This window comes from Vidua chalybeata, chromosome 1 (assembly GCF_026979565.1).
Source record: "Vidua chalybeata isolate OUT-0048 chromosome 1, bVidCha1 merged haplotype, whole genome shotgun sequence".
Lineage (NCBI taxonomy): Eukaryota > Metazoa > Chordata > Aves > Passeriformes > Viduidae > Vidua > Vidua chalybeata.
This window is the reverse complement of record NC_071530.1, coordinates 139,464,085-139,485,409: the sequence shown is the minus strand read 5'-3', so window position 1 is coordinate 139,485,409 and position 21,325 is coordinate 139,464,085. Positions and strand designations below refer to the sequence as shown.

The window sequence follows — 21,325 nt, the reverse complement described above, 5'->3', positions numbered from 1 at the left end:
GTAAGCAGTAAGGCTTACAGCATGGCCAAGAGAAAATCACAATACTGCAAACACAACCCTCAAGCTTGGGGGAAAACAGCAGGAACCAGAGTGCTGCCAGCATCTCAGAAAATCTTCTTTGTATTACTTCACATTCTTGTGAAGAAAATTTGATGGGAACACTGCAAAAAGCTGGTACTGACATGCTTGGGTGACACACATCAGTTAATGTTTGGCATTAGCACAGAAACAAACTCAAATGCAATGAAGACACAACACCACGTCAGTGTTTCTGTTGTGTCATCAGGCAGACAAGAGGTCTATTTAATTAACATTGGATGCTGATTATTTACTTCCTGTAACATGAAACTGCTTACTTGGAATATTTAAGACTTGCCCAGTTTATGTATAGCTTGTTACCTGAAGATGAAATTCCTGAGTGTGGTTGTTTGCATGTAGATGAGCTAGTAGATGTGATTTGTGTGCCTGCTGAATTCTCTGCTAGAAAAGCACAGAGGTATAGGTCCAGGACTACCACAATAAATATGCAAACATGTAATGGGAACTGCACTTCTTTACCATGAGATGTTAATGCAATGCAGGGTCCAGTTATCTGAGTCACAGTTGAAGGAAATTCTGCTGAAGGATTTGTTCACAGACATAAAATTTAGCCTAATCAGATACCATGTGACAGAAGTTACTTTAACAATAGGTTACAGCAAGAGATGATCAATCAGAAAAACTTGTGCTATGTTTTAGGAGAAATTGAGTCTTGTGAATGACAAAATATGATCTGCAATGACAACAAAGTCATAGAGCACCAGATGGGGCCTCTGTGAAACAGGGTTCTGGTTTGCAGAGCTTGGGCTGGGAGGGTTGTTTGGAAAACTCTATGGTACAAAAATATATTTCAGATTGAATGAGTAAAACCAAGATATAATGGTGTTCGTGGCAAAGGACTCCAGATGCTGCTGCTTCACCATACACTCTCACAAGCATCAGACAGAACCCAGGGTTTTGAGAGATATTGGAAGAGTAAAATCAGGAAAAGGAGTAGGAACTGGAAAATGTCTATATAATAATTTAAACTGTATAAAATCATCATCCTATTATTACTATTATCACCACTCTCACTACTGACAATTCCTTTCTGTGTAAAATTTTTTTTAGTAGTTTTTTTCTTTTTCTGTAATACTTAAATCTGGGCCAGTAGTGATTCTTAAATGAATCTATTAAGATTTCTATTGTAAAAACATACATCCCTGACTTTACATAAAAGGTGTGTTTCCTCTTTGTCCATAGACAAGCATTCAAATTTAACTAATTGCACAGCCTTCTGGGACAATTTTTTGAATGCTTCTCAGGAATGGCGTCTATGTTTTTCATTAAATTGTCTAGAATCCAGTACTGCTTGGATGCAATTTTAATTTTATTTTATTTCTTTAATTTTCTCAGAAGGAATACAGAAGAACAAGCAGTAGAAGCACAAATAATTTTTTTCCTGCACCAACTCAGCATTACAGAAGTTGAACTTCGCCAGATAACACTTCAGATGGAGAGAGTAATCTTTTCTTAGGAATGTAATTTTTCCAGCAGAACAAGAATCAAACCTTGACATTACAAATAGTTTGCAGGTATCAAAGTTTAGAACTGCCAGAAAAAATAGCAGGCAAACTGTTTTTCAAGCTTATTTCTTCCATGTTGTTAAAGAAACTTTGTCCTTAACTCTGCTTGAGGTGTAGATGTAGATCAGAATCACTTCAGAGAATTTCAAGCCCACCCTGGGCAGACCCACAGAAACAGTGAAATCCTGGATCATAAGTAGCACAACACTCACCTTATTTCATTTTGTTCTTCTGCAGCTCTGATTCCTCATGCCTCATACTGCGAAGTCAGAACTCTGCTCACAAGCCCTTTGGGATAATAGTAAGGCCACTATATTTGATGCAAGAACACTTAATAAAACCAAGAGAGACCATGTTGCTCTTGAAAGACTCGTGTACATAAAAATAGAGAAACAACCCCTCCAGCCATGGATGCGAACAGCATACAGATTATTTTCTTCTGTGAACAATAGAGGGATTCAAATGAACAGAGATATAAAATAGCTAATGGTCAGTGAGATAACTTGAATTTACAGGCATAAATTCAGATCCTCACTGACATAAAAAGCTCATCAGAAACTGAACACATGACAGATGTTTCACCCATCTTTATGTTCTAGGTGTCTGAACAATGAAACCTAATTGTTGACAGTACTGAATTGCTATCGCAATTATTTGAAAGAGTGGAATCACATCTGATTCCACAGAAGTTAAGTGGCTTTCTGGCAATAAGATGGCTTAACAACCTGAAACACCTTAATTTAAGATTGCCCCAAATGCAGTTGTGCAGTGTTACTCACTATCTTGTTATTTCATTAAACTGATACACAGAATATCTACAATTGGCTCATGCTACACCTCAACTCATTTTCAGAAGAAAAACCTGACAGTGGAGTGTATATTGGATTCTCCATTTGAATTAATATGAAATATTTAATTACTTATAGAATTCTTAAGAAGACAACAGTGATCAATATGCCCCTCTTGTGGCCTGACTGACTTAAAATGTTCATCAAGGCATGGCTGACATGATGGGCCTATGAGCTGATGCACCACTGAAATGTGGCTCTGCTCTTCTCTGGCTAGGAAAGGACTAGAAATGGCTCTAAGGTCACAGGACACACCTGCTACTATAGATCACTTTTCTTTCTGCTGTTTTCAGCCAGGAAGAAAATCTCAGAGAATCAACATCTGACCAAGGATCACAAGTCACCATCTTAGGATGTGAATTTCTTCTAAAGGAAGAAAAGCATGATGCAGGGGCACCATTGGAAGCTCATCTACAGGAAAGCAGAGAACCTGAGAATGTCCATAGAATTCTGAAAGAAATTATTTTCAGGAAGGCAGGAAGGTCTTCACTGAAGATTTTCTAAAAGCTTTTTATGGCATAATGGCAAGAGGCATGTTAAGATGTGGCTTGCCAAACATTTTTGAAAGAACTATTCAGCCCTCAGTCAATGAAAGAGTCCTTGCTTCTGACACGGGGCGAACTCACCATGGGGCTGAAGGTCACCACAAGGCAGCACTGATAGCTCTTTTGGAGGCCTTATTAATGGCATGGCTTGCACAACAAAAGGGTAGTTTTAATTTTGTGGAAGATACCATGTATTTGCTCATTGGTGAGAGCTGCAGTACTTTTCTCACACCATATTGCTGTGTACTGCGTTGTCTTTCTCATACAGTGTCATCAGATAAGAAAGAGATTTGTAAAACAGATACACCAGTGAGCATCACCCATGTTGTGGTAGAAATCTTGCATCTACATTCTGCAGCTAATAGGTATTTAGCTCTAAAGGCTTTTTAAGTATAGTTCTGGTATAGGCAGAGGTAAAATACAGAATAAAGGCCTTAAAGTTTAAATTACAAAGACTTAAGAATTCACTTCGAGTATAAACTGCAGCAGCAACAGAGGAGCAGTTCAGAGCACAAAGGAAAAATGAAGCAGTCTTATGAGAGAAACTGAAGGAGGCAGATGGCAATTAGGTGTCAGTAAATTCGCATTAAAAGTGGATGGTTTCCAGACTCAGTTAAAAGAAAACTCTTTGAAAACATTTTTTGGAGTGGTAGAAATAAAAAAGAAATATTAAACCCCTTACAAGGCATTGTGTATTACAAAATATTTTGTTTTCACTTTTATTTGGGAAAAGAGAAAAAAAGTTATATGTGGAATCTCTAGTTCTGTCACATAACTTAGATTTTTGCTGCTATAGGCTTGCAAAACAGATGTGTTCAAGCTAGTAGAAAAAAGGCAATAAAGTGGAAAAATAAAAGCATAACTAAAAGATTGTTCTTTGCTTTCTTCCTGTGTGTTAAAAATAATGAAGTCATTAGAACTGACATTCCTAAAAATAACCTGCAGTAACAATCTTGTGGAGAAAACACAGATTTCTCACCTGTAAGACACAAAGTTAAAGACTCCTTTTGCCTATTATCCTCAACAAATAATGCTGTGAAAGCTGTTAAGCTCAGAGCATGGTTGCTTACTGTCCTCAAAAATCATATCAGTAATGTAACACCAGCTCAGGCTACTATTTCTTCAGCTACATGAGCTGAACCAAGAGCATCCACATGGATGACTACAGTTTGTGCCTGGTCTGCACACAAAATGTGCTCATCAGGGCTGAGCATGGGTCAGAAGTGTGTCCCTGTGCACCGTGACCTCCAGCAGGTCTGGCTGTGGCCCCACACTGAATGCACGCTGGGCATGTGCATGGCCTCCAGCTCCTCTGTCCTGTGTGCTGGGAGGAGCACAGGGTGACTGGCTGAAGGCTACCAGAACTTTCTGAAAGCTACCAGCAGCTTCTGAAGGCTACCATCACCTTCCACATGGGGTTGAGGAGGAGAGAAGTGAGCAGTTCCCAGCTCTCTGTTATTCCTGGCAGGCATTTCTGTGCAGCTGGGACAACAAACGGGAAGTACAGAACCACTGGGCATAGCCTCTGCCCCAGGGCCCAAGAGGACTGTCACACAGCTTCTGCTGCTCAGTAGGACACTGGATTGTGATGGAAAAGTCTACCAAAAGGACTGTCACTGATGTCACTGAAAGAATCTCAAAGGATACCAAACACTTGTGTTTAGACAGCTGAGTTGATGCTGGAACCTCTACACACTAGAGTTACAAACACCACTTGAACTTCTGGGCTTACTGCATGTTTCAGAGCTTCTCCATTGCAATGTGTCAGAGAAGGGCACTTGGGGACACCTTCACTGGCTTTGGTACAGCTGCATCATGTCTATAAGAGCACTTAAGTAATGTGCTCAGCCTGCAGTACTGCTTGGCACTGCTGTCTTCCATATCTCCCCTCTCCTGCCCTCTCCCCCAAGGTTTTTCAGCAGGTCACACAAAGTCACTTGCCAAGACGAGCACAAAATAACTTAAAATTCATTTTCTACTCATCTTTAGAATGGAAAAATCCAACTTTACAATATAATGGAGTTTTGCAGTTACCATGAAATGCTGGGCTAAGGAAGCAAAATGTCAGGGGATTGCAGAAGGTTTCACAGTCATACAGATGGAAATGGAAGAACTTCATGTTCTCTCACTAACAAGACTGAAGGAACCTCCTCCCCTGTCCCCAAATAGACCATGTTCACCTCCACATAATCTTGGGGACAGAGAGAGACAGCAGGTATCTTTGGGCACAGGGAATCTTGAAAAGGGGCCAGAGAGCTGGAGGGACAGCTCCAAAGGGCTTTGCTGAGCTGGGTTTGCTGCTTCTGCCGTTGGGCAATAATGGGAAAGGTGCACTTCCTCCCCAGAAACCAACACCTCTCACATCCTAATTCCTGCTCAGACAGCAGAAGTGCTTAAGCTGGTCACATGGCTATGTGCTGTTCCCCAAACCAGTCTTTTCTCCTGCTAGAACAGGAAAATAAGTATCACAGGGCATTATTTGGGTTATTTATATCACCCCAGCAGTCTGTGACCTATCCTTGGAACTGACAGCAAGACCCATGTACAGCAAATTCAGCCAGGCTGAACAGAGATTTCTGTTCTCCAGAGCTGTGGGTTAACTAACCTGTTCTAGATACTTCACTTGAATCCTCCTCTACTTTCTATGCCAACCTAATCTAAATCAACTCCATTTACTTTCCTGGGATGATGCTTTGTGTGTGTGAGAAAGCAGGAATTGAAGACTTGGCACTCTGAAAGCTTGTCTTATTTGCAATCATTAGTTTAACTTAATACACCTGAATGACTTCATTTGTACTTAGCCTAGCTTTAGGGAGCACTGGCATTCAGGAAGCACGACTCCAGCCATTGGAGTGGTTTGATTAGCAGTGCTGACTGATTAGATTAGCAGAGTGGCTGGACAGACTGTTAATTACTTATTGTCATTCCAGCTGATGTATCCCCACAGCACCAGCAGCTAGAGCTAAACATTTGCATAGACAAAACCTGTGCATGCTTATACTCCATAGTTTGTAATTCACAGCCTTGCCTGCAGCCAGTGCTTCTGGTCCCTCAGCTTACATGTCAGAGGTCTGTACCAGCTGCAAACTCCATTGTTAGCCTGGACTGGGATCATTGCATGGTGCTGAAAATGTCAGCAAGAGAAACTATTGGTTCTTTGTCATCACTCCAGCGGAGACCTATTTCAGATTCTCTGGGTAATGCTGTTTCTGGAGTGATGTTTCTTGACATGCAAAAATGCCTCATTGCAGAATACTATAGTTTTTTGATGCTGTTACAAATGGCAGTTTTCACCATCTCTGAAGTTCTCCTAGGTTCCAATTATGGCAAAAAAAGCTTCCTAGGAAATAACCCTAACTTTAAGTTTGGGGTTCCAGAGACATATGTGCTCACATTCTATTTGTGATCATTTCTGTTCAAGGACAAATGAAACTGAAATGAGTAGGAAGTGAAAGATTTCTCTCTGTGAACCTAGTCCTCTGTGAGCTACATGTTTAAGTTCATTGGTCACCTGAGCTGCTGAAGTCAAGCAAATTCAAAAGGCAGCATTCAAAAAAATGCTGCTTTTCTTCCCTTTGGTGTCTTCTAGGAAATGCAGCTTTATTGAGTGCTTGATGCTTTTGTAGCTAAAGTTCAGTGAGATGGAAACAGACCTATGCTGCTGCTCCTCTGCCAAGAAATAGCAGACGTTATGTTTCTCCATATGGAGCAGCGCTCTGAATTATAGTGGAATTCCCTTTCTATTAAAAAGCAAACCAAAATAGCCTGCTCAGAAATAATTGAAAGATTTTTAGGAATGTGGAAGAGGTGTTTTTTCCAGGATGCCAGAGACAATTGAATGTTCTGTTAGATTGTTATAAATTCCCTTGTCTCTACAGGTAGTAAAAGCCTGTAATAAACAAAGATAAAACATAAAGTAATGCTCTCATAAGGAAAAGTAGCATAAGAAAAAGAGGCTATGCACTGCTCCTAGCAGTTGATTTTTGCACAGTAAAACCATAAAATCTTGCAGTACTGGACCTACACCTCCTCTGCACTGGGAATTTCACTATATGAGGTGTGAGGCAATGAAAAATCAGTGCCATAATATCCTACTGAGCTTCTGAGTCATCTTATTGCACCCAAGTAAAAGCACTTTAGAAAATACAAGCCATCTGTGATGTTAAATGCAATTATCTGATTTGCCTTAATAAACGCTCAGAAATCACTGCCAACCACTTCAATTTTTTCAACACCATTCTGAGTCATTCATAAGCAGGTAAAGGTCATTGTGCTCAGACCTTATCAACTCTGATCATTATCAAGTTATTATTTTCTGCAATAATACCAATGCTTCCCTCCAAATCCAGCACATAATAAGACCTTAAAAGGAGATGTAATTTTTTTTTAGCTCTGTCCTGGTTTCAGCTTCAACCATGACAGCTCTGACATTCAGAGGATCACATTACATCGAAATCAACACAGTATTGGCTATTACTTATACCTTCTTCCTACTGGCATCAAGGTAAGTGACAAATATTACTGTTGTTAAAGGTCATATCCCAAGCTCTGTATTTCAGATTCCTCATGACTGGAGCTTCTGTACATCAGAAATTATCCAGATATGTCCCTCTTCTATTTGCACAATAATGCTGCCCAAGTGTGAAAGGGGTGCTGTGATTATATGAATTATATGTTCTGGTTATAAGTGCATTATGCTTGGGATGCAGCAGCCCCACTGAGCATACACAGATCATGTTCTAGGCAGGCTCTGTACAGATGCACAAGTCCCACACTGCTCAGGTTCATGTATTTCTTGCCAGGGAGACCTAGAAGAGCTACGGTGCTACCTAAAGCTTTATTACTCAGAAGTTATTTACTCCTGTAACAAAAGCTACAAGTATGAATTTAAAAGCTATGTTATGTAAGTGTAAAAGGTTGCAGCTGGTCATCAAGAAAAGCTGTGTGTGTTACCCAAATTTCAGCACACTGAGCACAAATATCAGTGCACACACTAGCCAGTGTCTAATGTGTGAGTGTAGCAGGAGTGGTTTGAATGCTCAACCAGTAAAAACAGTATAGTAGCTCCACTGCAGACCTGGTTCAGGTTCCTCAAAACAGCAGAGAAGAAAATTGCTATAACCAGCAGGAGACACTGTCCAAGCATGCAGAGGTGGTGTTAGGAATGCCAAAGCCCATCTGGGGATGTACCTGCATAAAGGACAACAAGAAGAGCTCTACATCTATGTTAAGAGGAAGACTGGGGAAAAATATGGGTCTGCTACTGAATGGATAGCAGGCTGCAGTGACCAAGTACATCAAAAAAGTCATTGTACTCAATGCCTTCTTCACTTCATCTTTCCTTGTAGGACCAGCCTTCAGGAATGACAGGCCTCGAGGAGCAGTGAGAATTGATGCAAGGAACACAAACCCTGGGGTGGGTGAGGATTAAGTCAGGGAACATTCAAACATACTGGATATATATAAACTCACAGGGCTTGATGGTTTGCACCTGTCAAGTGCTGAGGGAGCTGGCAAACACCAATGCAAGATGACTCTCAATTATCTATGAAAGCTCATGGCAATTTGGGAAGACTCCTGATAACTGGAACAGAGCAAATCCAGACAACTACAGGTCAGCTGGCCTTGCCTTGATCCCTGTGAAGGTGATGGAGAAACTAATCTGGAAAACCATTTCCCGTATTTAGGATAGGAATGCCCCTGTACTGGAATCCATGGTCAGAAATGGATTTGCACCAGGGAAATCAAGCCTGACTTGACATTCCTGACCTCACAGCCTCCTATGAAGAAATGACTGGCTTTCAATTCTGTGTCCAATGACACTGTCTTAGAAAACCGATAAAGCACAGGCTAGGTAAGTGATTGGTGAAATGGATCAAAAGTGGCTGATACGGTGAGCTCAAAGGATTGTGATCAGCAGCACAAAGTCCTTTGGAAGCCAGACATTAGTGATCTACTTCAGGGGTTCATACTGGGACCAATATACTTCTGTCATTAATGAACTGGGATGATGGAACAGTGGGCACCTTCACCAAGTGTGCTGATAATCTCAAACTGGGAAGAGTGGCTGAAACACAGGATGGTTTTGCTGCCATTCAGAGGAGCCTGGACATGCTGGAGCGTGTCCATTGAGGACCACGAATATGATTAAGTAGTTCCATCTTCAGGAGTATCTCTTATTCAAGAAGAGGCTAAGAGAGATGGGCCTATTCAGCTCATAGAAGAAAAGTCTTTGGAGGCATCTCATTAATGTGTATAAATACCTGATGGTGGGGAGTAAAGAATGTGGAGACAGATTCCTCCCAGCAGTGCCTCAGAAACAAGGCAATGGCCACAAACTGAAATACAGAAAATTCCATTTAAATGAAAAAAGCAACTGAGGAGAGATCAAACACTGGAGCAAGTTGCTCAGAAAGGCTGTGCAGTATCCACCCTTGGCAATACTCAAACCAAAATAAACATGACCCTGAGCAACCTGCTCTAGTTGTCCCTGCTCTGAGCACAGGTTTAAACTGGAAGATCCCTAGAGCTGCCTTCCACCCCCAATGGCTCCATAATTCAGTACTTGCAAGTTACCTACACCACTGAATTGTTCCAGGCCACATCAAGTTGCAGTTCAGCAAACAAAAGCATTAGTCAGGATTGTTTAAACAAGTTACCCAACTGTTTGCCAGCTGGTCACATGGACCTGCTATAGTAGACTGCTCCTCTAGTTCTGTTTAAAAACATATCCTCTATTAGGTATGGTTCTTCAATTTTTTATGAGGAACGCTTATGTGATAGGGTTCAGTGATTCACACTCTCCAATCATGAGCAAGGAGCGCACTCAATGTGTTACTTTTCTCTGCAGGAAAGGGACACCACAAACACTTTTCAGGAGAGCACAAATCTCACTGCTCTCAGATCTCCAGTACAAACTAACTTGTCTGAGGCTATCACTGAAACAGCCAAATTCTGCATCAGTGACACTACCCTCTCTTGTTCCCACCTCACACCACTCAATTCCTTGTGCTACCACACTGTTTGGGCAGTCACCAGTGAATAAGAGCAGGTAACTCATGGGTGTAGCACTTAACAGGCTTTGCACCAGATTTCAGAAGAAAGGAAGGCTTTTCAAGGTTAATGATAGCAGGAAAATCCACCACTTTAGATAGAAGTGCTTAGTCCAGGGCAGCTAAAGGCACTCATGAGATCATAGGATGATTCAGGGTAAAAGGAACCACAAGAGGTCTGTAGCACAACCTCCTGCTCCAAGCAGGATCAGGTGCAAGATCCGAGCAGGTTGTTTATGGTTTTCTGCCAGCGGGGGCTTGGGAATCACCAAGGACGGCGGCTGCAAAACTTTTCTGAGCACCAACCTGCTCCTATAAATGACTGTCCACCAAGTGAAAAAGGGTTTCCTTATACACAGCCTGAACCTCTCTTTTTTCAGTCTATGCCCAGTTTGTTCCAGCCTTGCCCCGTACACAAGTGGAAAAGCCTGACTCAAAAAGCTGCCATGTGAGGCAGTTGCAGCTGCTGCTGCTGCTTTTGGATTGTATTGCTGGGAGAGTTGTCACATGTGGCATGTTTCCACATTCATATAAAAATTATCTATAGTTTACCATAAAGCAATGAATGGAATAACCCATGAAAGCATTTGATGATGGCAAAAGTCAGTACCATTCTTTTTGCAGATGACATAGGTATTATTGGAAAGTGGAATTAACTTCACACTTATAACAGGAGTGACATTTTTATATAGTGTTGTCTGCCTCAGACATGTACAGATCATATTAACCCACCCACTTCCCTTCCCTAATCTTCTATCAAATGAAGTGAAACACAAAAAATTCTATGAATCTTCTGGGTATTTTAACACTCACATACCATTTTTCTTCCTTGAAATTGAGAGCAGGGAGCATGATTCTTAAAGAATATTTTAATTTATTTTTAAAAATAAATAACTGAAAAAAGAATCAGAGAAAACACCAGATAATGCTACAGTAATGATGAAACACACCTTCCAGACATCTTGTGATTGTTTTTGAGTCTCCTACAAATCCCTAAATGCACTTTCTGTAGTATTAAGAATTATCATGCAAAATATTTTTGACAATTAGGAAATGTAGGTGTGTAATATAAAAAATACTCAAAGTATATTTCAGTAACAGTATACACAAAACATAATTAGACTATTACACTAGAAAAACCTGAATTTCATGGCCTTAGTGACATTTAAAATCAATTACATGTATTTTAAACATGTTTATCTATATTTTCCTTGCCTAATAGCTCTTCTGAAGTCATTCTCAGACACCAGAACACTCCTTCTGAACATTAGCCCTTACACTTTGACATCTACCATGCCTTGGGTCATTTTGTGGTAGTAAGCATGGATCCACACTAGCATAAGAATTTGCTTCCATGGACCAGAGCATGGGACTTATACCAAAAGTCTATTTCTCCCCTTTTCTCAGTATATGCTTACATGAGTTAAAAATTCAATTAAAAAAAAAAACAAAAAAACAAAAAAAAAAAAAAAAAACAAAAAAAACCAAAAAAAACCAAAAAAAAAAAAACCAAAAAAAACCAAACCAAACAGCTACGCACCCAGCATTTTCTCCTGTGCCTTTCATGTATTTGCATGAGTCTCAGCAGGTTTCTTAGGAAATGCCACTTCCTAGAGAAAAAAGAGAGAATCCAGAGAAACCCCACACCCTCCTCCTCTCACTCCAGATCTGGCACCCACTATTCCTCAGGCTCTTTTTTCAGCGATGTGGCTGACTCTGACAAAGGGAGGAGAACTGGAAGGGAATTTTCTACTCACTGCTTCCACGCCTGAATTTCCACCTACCTCCTTCATTGTAGTGTCCACAAAAGTTTCTTGTTTTTCATTAGCAAACAAGTGCAGCTCCTGGCCTCAGGTGTGTGCTGAAAGTGTGTGTGAACCATCTACAAACCTTGCCTTTTCTTCTTCCAGCCCTCCTTAGTGGCAGAGACACTGCAGTGGAAAAGCTCCACTTCTCCTTCCCCATCAGTATCAAATCTGTATAGTCCCACACATGTTCCTCCCACACCTTTTCCCAATCTCAGCATACTTCTCAGCAGTTACCTTTGAAATACCCATCCATTTCCACATATTCTTTCCCAGGAATATGCAAGGCAATATAAGAGTCCAGATACTGAAATTTTAGGCAGATGGTGTGGTCCTGTTTCTGTCATACTTGAGTTTGATGACAAACTTTGAATGGCTTTTATCTCACCATCACAGTTTAGGCCCACTCAGCTAAGCAAATCACAGCCAAAAATATTCAGACAGGGCTGTGCTGCTCTTCACTGCCAGAGACACGTGGTGCCTGACTTGAGGTCAACGATTTTCAGATGTTTCTTAAACTGTTCCTGAAGACTTCTCCTGTGCATGTGGTTTGGGCACCAAAAATAATTGTGCTTGAAAATCTTGGGTCACAATGATATGGCAGAAGTACCTCGTTAACAAGATCATCAGATGAAGATGAGTGAGAATTTCACTGTTTTACAGAAAAGACTTAGGAGCACAAGCTAAATCACTGTTGAATTTCTGAAAGGTGAAAGGGGAATAAAAAGAGAAAAATGATGATAGATGATGTGAAGTATACAAGTCTAACATCTTGTTTAGACTTCAGAACTCTTGCAGTAGAGCAATGCTGTTGATGGACATTCATCAACTGTACTTTCATCTGATGTTAGCTGGCAGAAGTCCTATTCAGAAATAATTAGAATGGCTAAGGAGCCTCTGGTCAGTATTGCCTTTTCATCTGGTGACCTAGGGCAAAGTACACAGAAACTGACTATGGTTGTGACAAACCAAGTCTGTTTAAAGGAGGTTGGCTACACTTTTAAGAGAAAGTTTAGAAGAAATCTCTCTGAAGTGAGGCAAGGTAAAATGAGAAGCAAGAAAGCAAGGCAGAGAAAGCAAGAAACAGCTCTTTCTGAGCAGAGAAATATGGTCTTTTTTCTACAATATAATTTAGCAGGGCATTTTAACAAAGTTAGCTCACTCTCACCTGATGCTTCTGAAAGCTATTCTCAAAACAGATTGTACTTTACCTAGATTAATTAAATTAATTCACACACACCTTGAATCAATTCACAGGCTCTATTCTCTAATGAACAACATACACTAAATTTCAATTTGTCTACTTTTGACCAGAATTTGTTAAGTTTCTGATGATTTTAGATACTGTTAAATATTATGTTTCACTAACTATTAGGTATCACACACTATACCTTTTAACATCTGTCATGCCTTATTTGCTATCTAGTCACAGCCATAATTTTTGCTGTTCTTCAGCAGGCATGAAGTTGTAATTAAAAACTACAGGGCTGTTTAAAGGGCTTAGTAAAATTGATTAAATGATTCCCCCATCACCGGGGATGTCCTCAGGGTCCAGAGCTGAAATGTAGTTACCAGTCAGAAATTCAGCATACTAATGGGGATAGGACTCCAGTGCTCCATGTCCATGCTACTTTTAACTCTGAGCCTTGATTTATTCCCTCTACGGCTCCCAGCTCATTCTAAACAAGAAAGCACTGCTTCACATATTCATTAGCCAGGTAATTACTCCAACATTTCTCCAAATATTGTCACAGTCAAATAAATGAGTAATATTTGAATACATAAGCTTAATACAAAATGTTATCAAAATCACAGAAGCTTATTATGCATTGAAGGCTGTATGTGTGTATTACATATATTTGAAAACTGTGATATCTACAAATATCCTGTGTTCTCCACAGAAAGCATGTGAGCATCAGTCCATTCTGCCAGCATATAGGATTAGGTGTGTGACTGTATTGCACTCGGGAGGACCAGCATATCCTCTCAATTTTTTCACTTATAATGCACTGTGAGTATGCCTACCACTTTGCAAACACATGAATGACAAGGCTGCTGCTCCAGGACACTTGTATCTGGACTCATGCACAGCACAAAGGCTAATAGTTCAGTGCTTATGAGAGCAAACAACGAGTCAGGTCTTCAGGGCAAAGCTGGTTATTAAAAGGCTTATGGAAAAAGTTGGCCTTCAAGACATTTCTTATAGGCTCTGAGTTTCCTTCATAAAATAAATAATGAAGACCTAATTTTAAATTCATTTAGATATTTTAAGGATGTCAAAATTCCTGGGGTTTGTGAAGACCGTATTCACTTGCATTAGGTATAATCTTGCACTCTAATTTGAGCTTTGTTTTGCAGAAATAACCTGTCACAAATAACACTTATTAGCCACAATAGCCACTGCTAACAAACAAAAAGAACATGTGGCACTGTTTTTGCGCCCTATCTGGGTTTGCCCTTGTATACTCAGTCCCTTTGCTGTTCTCTTGATTTTAATAATAACATAACTTTGGTGAGTAGAGTAACTCATAGACTGTTTGTGGGTAGTTAATATTTGCTGATACATTAAAATGAAAAAAATGTCTACTTCTGAATGGAAAAAAACAAACAAACAAACCCTTCAAAACCTTTCTGATATCTCAAAATAAAACTGAAGAGTGCACAAGCCCACAGCTGTTTTCCAGGACAGATCTCGAGAGTGGCAGGCTGTTTGGTGTGAGATTTCTGGAGACCTGAAGCAATGGCTCCACTACTGTGTCCCTGATCTCCTTCGTTTTTGGGATTTGTTGTAGGACCTGTCAGAGCAGGTAAAATGGACAAAAACTGAGGGCCTGACTCGAGGGTGAGGTGCTGACTGATAGTTCCCGGTGCTGTGTGTGCCTTTTTCTTTTCCTGCGGACAAACTCCTCCGGCCGGCCAGGGAGTGCGGTGGGGTGGGACGGGGACAGGTCGGACTTATCCTGGAGCCGTCAGCCTGCATGTCTGAGATCACTGAAATCCTGGAGAGAAACATCCCAGAGCGAAATGAAGCTTCCCGAGACAGGGTGCCCGCGCAGTCCCTCTCCCACACAAGCCTCGTGGGGGTCCCCAGCCCTGCCGCCTCTCACAGCCCACGGCCGGCTCCCTGCAGCTCTCCCTGCCCGGCGGGGACACTCGGAGGCGCCCCGGGGCCCCGGCGGCGGCAGGGAACGCCGGTGTCTGGCCGGGCGCCCGTTTCCCGGGACTACGTTTCCCAGGGATCCGCGGCGCGGCCCCGCCCGCTGTCAGCGAGCGCTGCAGGTTGATCGCCGCGGCTGCAGATGAGCGGAGCCCGCGCGGGCGGGGGGGCGGCCGGGGCAGCGCCGCCGGGGCCGGGTCGGCGGCCGGCGCACTATGCGAGGCCGGGAGGATGGCGGTGGAAGGTAAGGGCTTCGCGTCCCCTGCCCGCCGCCCCCGGGGTCCCTCCCCTGTCTCCTCCCCCGGGCACTCACCTGCGCCGTGGCGGGGCCGCCCCGGCCCGGCCCGGTCCGGTCCGGCGGGACGGCAGTGTACGCCGGCGGGGCCACTCTGCCGCCCGCTGCCTCGGCCTCGCCGCGGGGCATCCCCGGCCCCCGCGCACCTCGGCCCGTTCGCCCGCAGACCCGCGGCTGCCCCGGGCCAGGTGCCGCGGAGCCGGGCCGCGGCTGCCGCCCCCGCCCGCGGCGGGGTAGGCGGCAGGGGCTGCCCGGAGGCTTCGATCGGCAACTTCCCGGCGGGCCCGGAGGTGCCGCCTCTCCCGGCAAGGGCGGCTGACCTGCGCCGCCTCCCTCCGGAGCGGCCCCGGCTCCGCGCTCAGCTCCGGGCGCCTCCCCCGCCCCGCCGCCGGTCGGTCTCCCGCGGGCGCCGAGACGCCGCCGACCCTCGCTGCTGTCCAGGTCCTCGAAGTGCCCCGAGACCGCGATGCCCACGAAGCTCCAGCGTGCCCCGCATGGGCGCAGAGCTGTGCTCGGCCCCTCCTTCCCTGAGAGGGATGGAGAAGCCAAAAGGCCGAGATGCTCAGCTCCTGGGCAGCCGGGAGCTGTAAGGTGTTCATAAGGGTCAGCTCCTGGGGATGCTCAGCTCCTGGGGAAGTACCCCGGTAACTGAGGCGATAGCTACCAAGACCTGGACAGAAGACCTGGATGCTTTGCTAGGTCTTCCAGTAAATGCTGGGCTCCCTTTAGTCTTCTAACATTGGCTGTGTGTTATCTTTCCATTGGGTCTAAAGGGAAGTTAGAGGAGACAGGTGTATGAGAAAAGGCAAATCTGCTTTCCTGCTCTCTGCTTCCAAGATTCACTTGGTTTTCTAGTGATTTAGACTGAGGCAGTGACAGTCCTGGGTTTGTGCCTCATCTTGCTTTATTTGGTGCCCTTGAGAAAATTTAAGAATACTGTGTAAACCAGCCATCTGACCCCTTCTCCTGTGCTTAATTTAGTGTCTCCTGTGCTTAATTTAGCATATGTCAGTATTTTTGTGTGTTCTACTTATGACTACCATGAGTTTTGTTTCTCAGTTATGCTGAAATCTACAGTTCTATCAGAGACACTTGCTTTATTGCTGAAAATCATGCCGAAGCTGTCTTTTGCTGAGTACCCAAGTGAATAGCACAGATGATAGTCCAGAAAAAACTTAAATGTCCTGGAGGCAGTGGGGAGCTTAACATCCCTGAAAACCAACTTCCTATCGAAATTCAAATAAAGGTAAACAAGACCACTATGTCTCAAAAGGTGTCTGTCAACATCCCAAGTTGTTCATCCTATGTGTAAGCCTCTCCCTAAGGCAGGTATTCCTTAGGCACAGGCTGCTTTACCGAATGGCAGTTTTGAAGACTGGAATGATATAAAGAAGGAAGGTAGTGGTCCTGAATAAAAGCATTACTTCGGTGGCAAAAGCATAATGACGTGAACTGGGCATGCGTGCCCGGTAGTGGGTAAGTAAGTAAATGAAATGGACTGCCATGCACCAGATGGTTCATATGCCAGCAGCAACCCCTGCTTCAGTGTGCTCACTAATGTCATCCCACTTTATTTACTTGAAGTCCTTCTCAGTCTGTTTGCTAGATCTTTTCAGGTCTGTAATAATTCCTGTCATATCTGCAGTGCCCTCCATCTGAGAATCTCTAAAAGCTTTGTAAATATTAATGAAGGAAAGCTCTGCTAAAGCTTGGGAAACAGTGCCTTTCCCTTCTCCTGAGATGGAATTTTTTTCTTTAACTCCTTCTTCCCATTTCCTTCCCCCAGGATGCATCCTGCTGTGGTATGTCAGAACAGGCATTCTTGTCTGTATGTTCTGCATTCTTCCCATTTTGTTTTTTTCTCCCTCAACTTTCTTGCCTTGGCACGATTCTGTTGGCCTCACACTAACACAGCACTATGACTATTTCAGCACAAGTAGCCATGTGGCCATGACAGCTTTGTGTGTTTTTAGTGCATTCACATTTCGGGCCCTTTATTATCCACCATTTTATGTTGGAACCGTGTTTCTTTGTGTGATTATGCTTAAAAGCTTGCTTTTCTCTTAATGCATCTTCTGCCATATTGGAGCCCTAGGTGTGAGCTGTGTTCTGTGACTTGGCAAGGAACATGAGGCATTACGGCTTCTGTTTGGAAAGCTGAGAAGTTACTTGTTCCTCATGACTCTGATCATCACAGTGTACAGACCCTGCTTTAGTGTAAAGCAGAGTTGCCATTGAATCTTCTAAATAGATAATCTTGTAGGAAAATATCCTGGACTCAGGAAGAGCAGACAGTTGGGATTTTTTTGTTTTCTGTTTTTTTATTTGTTTATTTTCTTTGGAAACATGCTTTCCTGGTTTGCAGCTTGCGATCTTGAGAGCATAACCTGCTGTACAACAATTTTGGAAGCTTGGAAATAAGGTTTAAACTGAGGTTGTCTGGCCTTCCAGTCTCTGCAGTAGTCAGCTGGGAGCTTGGCTAGGATGGGCTTCCTGGGCTTTCTTTTATAGAGTGATGCAAGGCCTTTATATGGTTGGGCCAATTGGCTTCTTGTGTTGGCACTTCTTGTGTCTTGTGTGACACTTTGCAAGTGTCCGGCTCTGGGACGCAGCTGGTGGGGAGCGGGAAGGTCCCTGGGGCACCAGGGAGGCAGGGATTCTGCAGCACGGCAGTTCCTGACCGGAGCCAACATCCGCTGCCCCACCAGCTCCACCAGGGCTGTTGTTCTATGGAAACTGCCCGTTTGTCAGCTTCAACCATGAACCCACAGTCTTTGTTTTTGTTTTTCCTTTCAGAAATGCTCTGTGTGGCTAAGGTGAAAATATTTTGTAGCTTATACTTTTTGGAAAATCTTTGAAAAAATTATTTTATCTAAAAAATTTGCTGAAGTCTTCCTCAAATCTGATTATTTTAAAGCTGTCTTAGCATGGTGTGCTGGGGTTTAGCAGTGTCAATAAATGTCCATCGGTTTATTTAAGGAAAGTATCCCAACTTTTTTACTGAGATAGCTGACAGTGGTAGACTTGCATATGTGAAGTAGGAGTTTGGAGAATACTGCAGTTCTTTGCCAGTTATACATAATACATACTTTAGTGTCCCAAAAGAGTTTATGTGGACTGGGAGATCCTTTGGGCTGTATAGTGCCAGTGCTTCCAGATTGATGAAAGGATTGGTGTGTGTGTGTGTATGAGTAAAGTGAGTTTGCACTCCTTAATATGAGCCCGTTGAGATGGCAGCAGTGCCAAGGTAAGTCTATTTTTAGACTCAACAGTTTTGACAATGTTCCTTTAAGTATTTTTTCTCCTTCTAGTAAGAATGAAAGAACTAGGTCAGAGCCAGTAGAAAAAGGCTTTTGATCTCTGCAACAGTGTTCTCATTTTTTTTTTTCCGTTTGCTCTTGTGCAGCAGAGGTAAAGGGGAAAAGAGAGAAATGGTGATTTCTTTCCCTCCCACTCCCATTTATTGTTTTTTATTATTCCCTCCCACTGTGTTTATTGCACAGGAAAGTGAGAGACTGACAGCACCCATCAGATTATGTCTGTATGCAGGTGGTCCCACACAGTTCTTTGGATCCCCTGCACCTCTGATTTGTGGTGTTTTTGAGATTCCTTTGCAAAGGAAAGCACTAATTATATCATGGAGTTCTTTCATGGCAAGTGTTTAATGAAATTTGGTCTAACACCTTTCTTGCTGTGTATAGGCTTTGGAAAGTGCCACATAGATTTGCTGCAGGTCTCCTCCTGGAAGTTTATGTAAACTTCTAGTCTGCTGTGGCTCTTCTGTAGTAGGCTTATGCTGCTGAGACCCTGGATCTTCCTACAGGATAGTATGTTTTACTAAGAAGTGGAGCCTTGCTGTCATAAAATGACAATGACTGGCCTTACCCCTTGGTAATCCTTAAGGAGACTAAGACTCAGAGGAGGTTAGGGCAATCTGTGGAGTGGCATCCAGGTTAACTGCTGCAGGACTGAAGTTATTTGCAGCTTGTAACTAACTTCTATCAGAGTGATCCTGTGCATTTCAGCTATGTGATGTACCTTGGTTGAACGCCTGCAGTGCCTAGCAACTCCATGGATATTGAATGATGCCATGTGTTTCTTCAGAGACTTGAAATATGGTGAGCTCATAGATGTGCTATGCTATCTCTGCCAAGAATGTCAAAGCAAGTTCAGGATCACCCAGAGGACAGCTTTGAAGCAGCTTTCAGTGTAGGTACCTATCATGCTGTTCCAGGGTGTGCCCAAAAGTACAACTCTTCTGTCAGGTATTCAGTTACTCAGCTTCGTCTTATTTCTACGCTCACTTTGAGCTCAGACTGGGTATGTCTCCATATCTAAGTTTCCAGGGAATGTGATCCGGTAGATGGTGTTTCACCACACTTAATTGCCTATGGAGCAAAGAAGTAACAAGCCCCGTGATTCAAAAATAGCACATGCTTCCATCATGTTTTTGGTTTCTTCAGTAATTTCTAACCACTTAGCTTGAAGGGTTCGGACATGTGGCTTGGAAATAGCTGCCAGTTGGAAGCAGGACTTAGAGTGACATCTCATTTCAACTCTCCACTTGAAACAGTCACATTGCAGAGGAGATGGATAAGACTAATGCTGGAGGTGTATCAGACAGTGAGGCAAAAGATTTGAACATCAGCCTTTGGTCTTGTGTTCTGTGTGTTGCTTTCTGACCATTTATTGCAAAAATGCATCAGCAATTACAGGATTCCAGACTGGAAGATAGATCTCCTGTCCACATTCATGTGGCATCCTTCTTGTTGAGCTGTAACATCTACCCCCTTATTTCTTGCTCCACAACAGCTCAACCTCCCACCCACCCCCACATTGTGCATACAGCTCGGTGGTTGTATGTGTTTCTCTGCTTTGAACCGCTGCCTAGAGCTTTCCAATCTATGTTGCTACATTTGAAAGGAAGACTGTGAGCTGAAGTTCAGAAGGTGCACTCCATTGTGGGAATTGGAGAACCCAAATGAAGGTGTAGCAACAAAGAATTGCCCTGCAACCGAGTGTCTTTGGGTGTATTCAGCTTGAGTGGAGGGTGGGTATTATGGAAATTATGTGATCATTTTGCCCTCCCTGCTTTTACAAATAAACCCATATTAGTCAGCAATCAAGGTATCAAGGTGCCAAGTATAGACTTGATATGACACTCTATTTCCTTTGGATGAAATTTGGTTGTAGGATAAGAGTATTTCTGGAAACTCAGAAGTACTTTCATGTCAGTCAGTTTAGATACAGTTCCTCGAGTGTTTGACCTTACCCTTTAAAATACTTGGAAGACTTAGAAGCTCAAGGAGGATGCTGATTAATATAAATTTACTGGTTCAGTACAATTGAATACCATCATAAGGTTAAAACTTGTCAGGTGGTGGTAATATGTGGGCAAATTGAAGGAGTGATGCTTTGAAAGTTTGTGTGCTTTCTCCACCAAGAAGGAAATGCAAGTGAGCAAATGACAAGAGTTAGACTTCGGATATATTTCCTAATGTACTATTGGAAAGTATTGACAAAACCTGTAGTAACATTGCAAGAGCTCATGTTTACTGCATAAGTGGAAACTGTTGAGTAGAACTGTTCTCGAGGGGTTTTGGAGGGTTTTTTTGTTCTTCTGTTATGTCCAGGCATGGCAGGCAACATCCAAGGAGGTTGTGTACCTTTGTTCCTCTTGTTTACAGCTGAGTGTGTGAGGTCAGGGCAAGCTGCTTAGAGCCAGTCTCTAGTGCTTCCCAGTATTGCTATGTTGCAAGGGCTATGGCAGGAGAACAGTAGGGATAGGCTCAGAGCAAGGCACTGTAGCTGGATGATGTTGGAGTTGCAGGCTGGTGCTGGTTGTTGAGCTGATAAACATGGAGAGGTTTCTGTCCAAAACATCTTGTGTGCAGGCTTGCTGGTAAGTGCAGAACTAGGTGTCTGTGGAGCACTGTAAGTTTTTGTTTTGCCCATTGGTCTCTGAAAGTAATACAGTTAGTTTGTAGAGGTAGTAGAGCTGTTAAAAGGCTGCTTTTCA

General features: G+C 42.9%; 1 protein-coding gene and 2 long non-coding RNA genes across 6 annotated transcripts in view; 2 read left to right on the top strand and 1 right to left on the bottom strand.

Moving 5' to 3' along the window:
• Positions 1-1,463: 1,463 nt before the first annotated feature.
• On the bottom strand, positions 1,464-4,525 carry LOC128796176 (uncharacterized). The gene is made up of 3 exons (XR_008433741.1): positions 4,403-4,525; positions 1,817-1,892; positions 1,464-1,525 (listed from the first exon to the last, which is right to left on the bottom strand). It is a non-coding gene; the product is annotated as an uncharacterized LOC128796176 (long non-coding RNA).
• A 182-nt stretch (positions 4,526-4,707) lies between these two features.
• On the top strand, positions 4,708-9,403 carry LOC128794144 (uncharacterized). Its single transcript, XR_008433006.1, has 3 exons — positions 4,708-4,799; positions 7,388-7,501; positions 8,346-9,403. It is a non-coding gene; the product is annotated as an uncharacterized LOC128794144 (long non-coding RNA).
• Positions 9,404-15,175: 5,772 nt separating this feature from the next.
• SAMD12 (sterile alpha motif domain containing 12) overlaps positions 15,176-21,325 on the top strand; it is a 201,903-nt gene continuing 195,753 nt past the window's right edge. For all 4 annotated transcript variants that reach the window (XR_008435202.1, XM_053967449.1, XM_053967439.1 and 1 more), the window contains exon 1: positions 15,176-15,255. Coding sequence is in view for 3 of the 4 variants with exons in the window: in XM_053967449.1 (XP_053823424.1) it covers positions 15,243-15,255 (13 nt within the window). In the remaining variant the exon portion in view is untranslated. The remainder of the gene's footprint in view (positions 15,256-21,325) is intronic.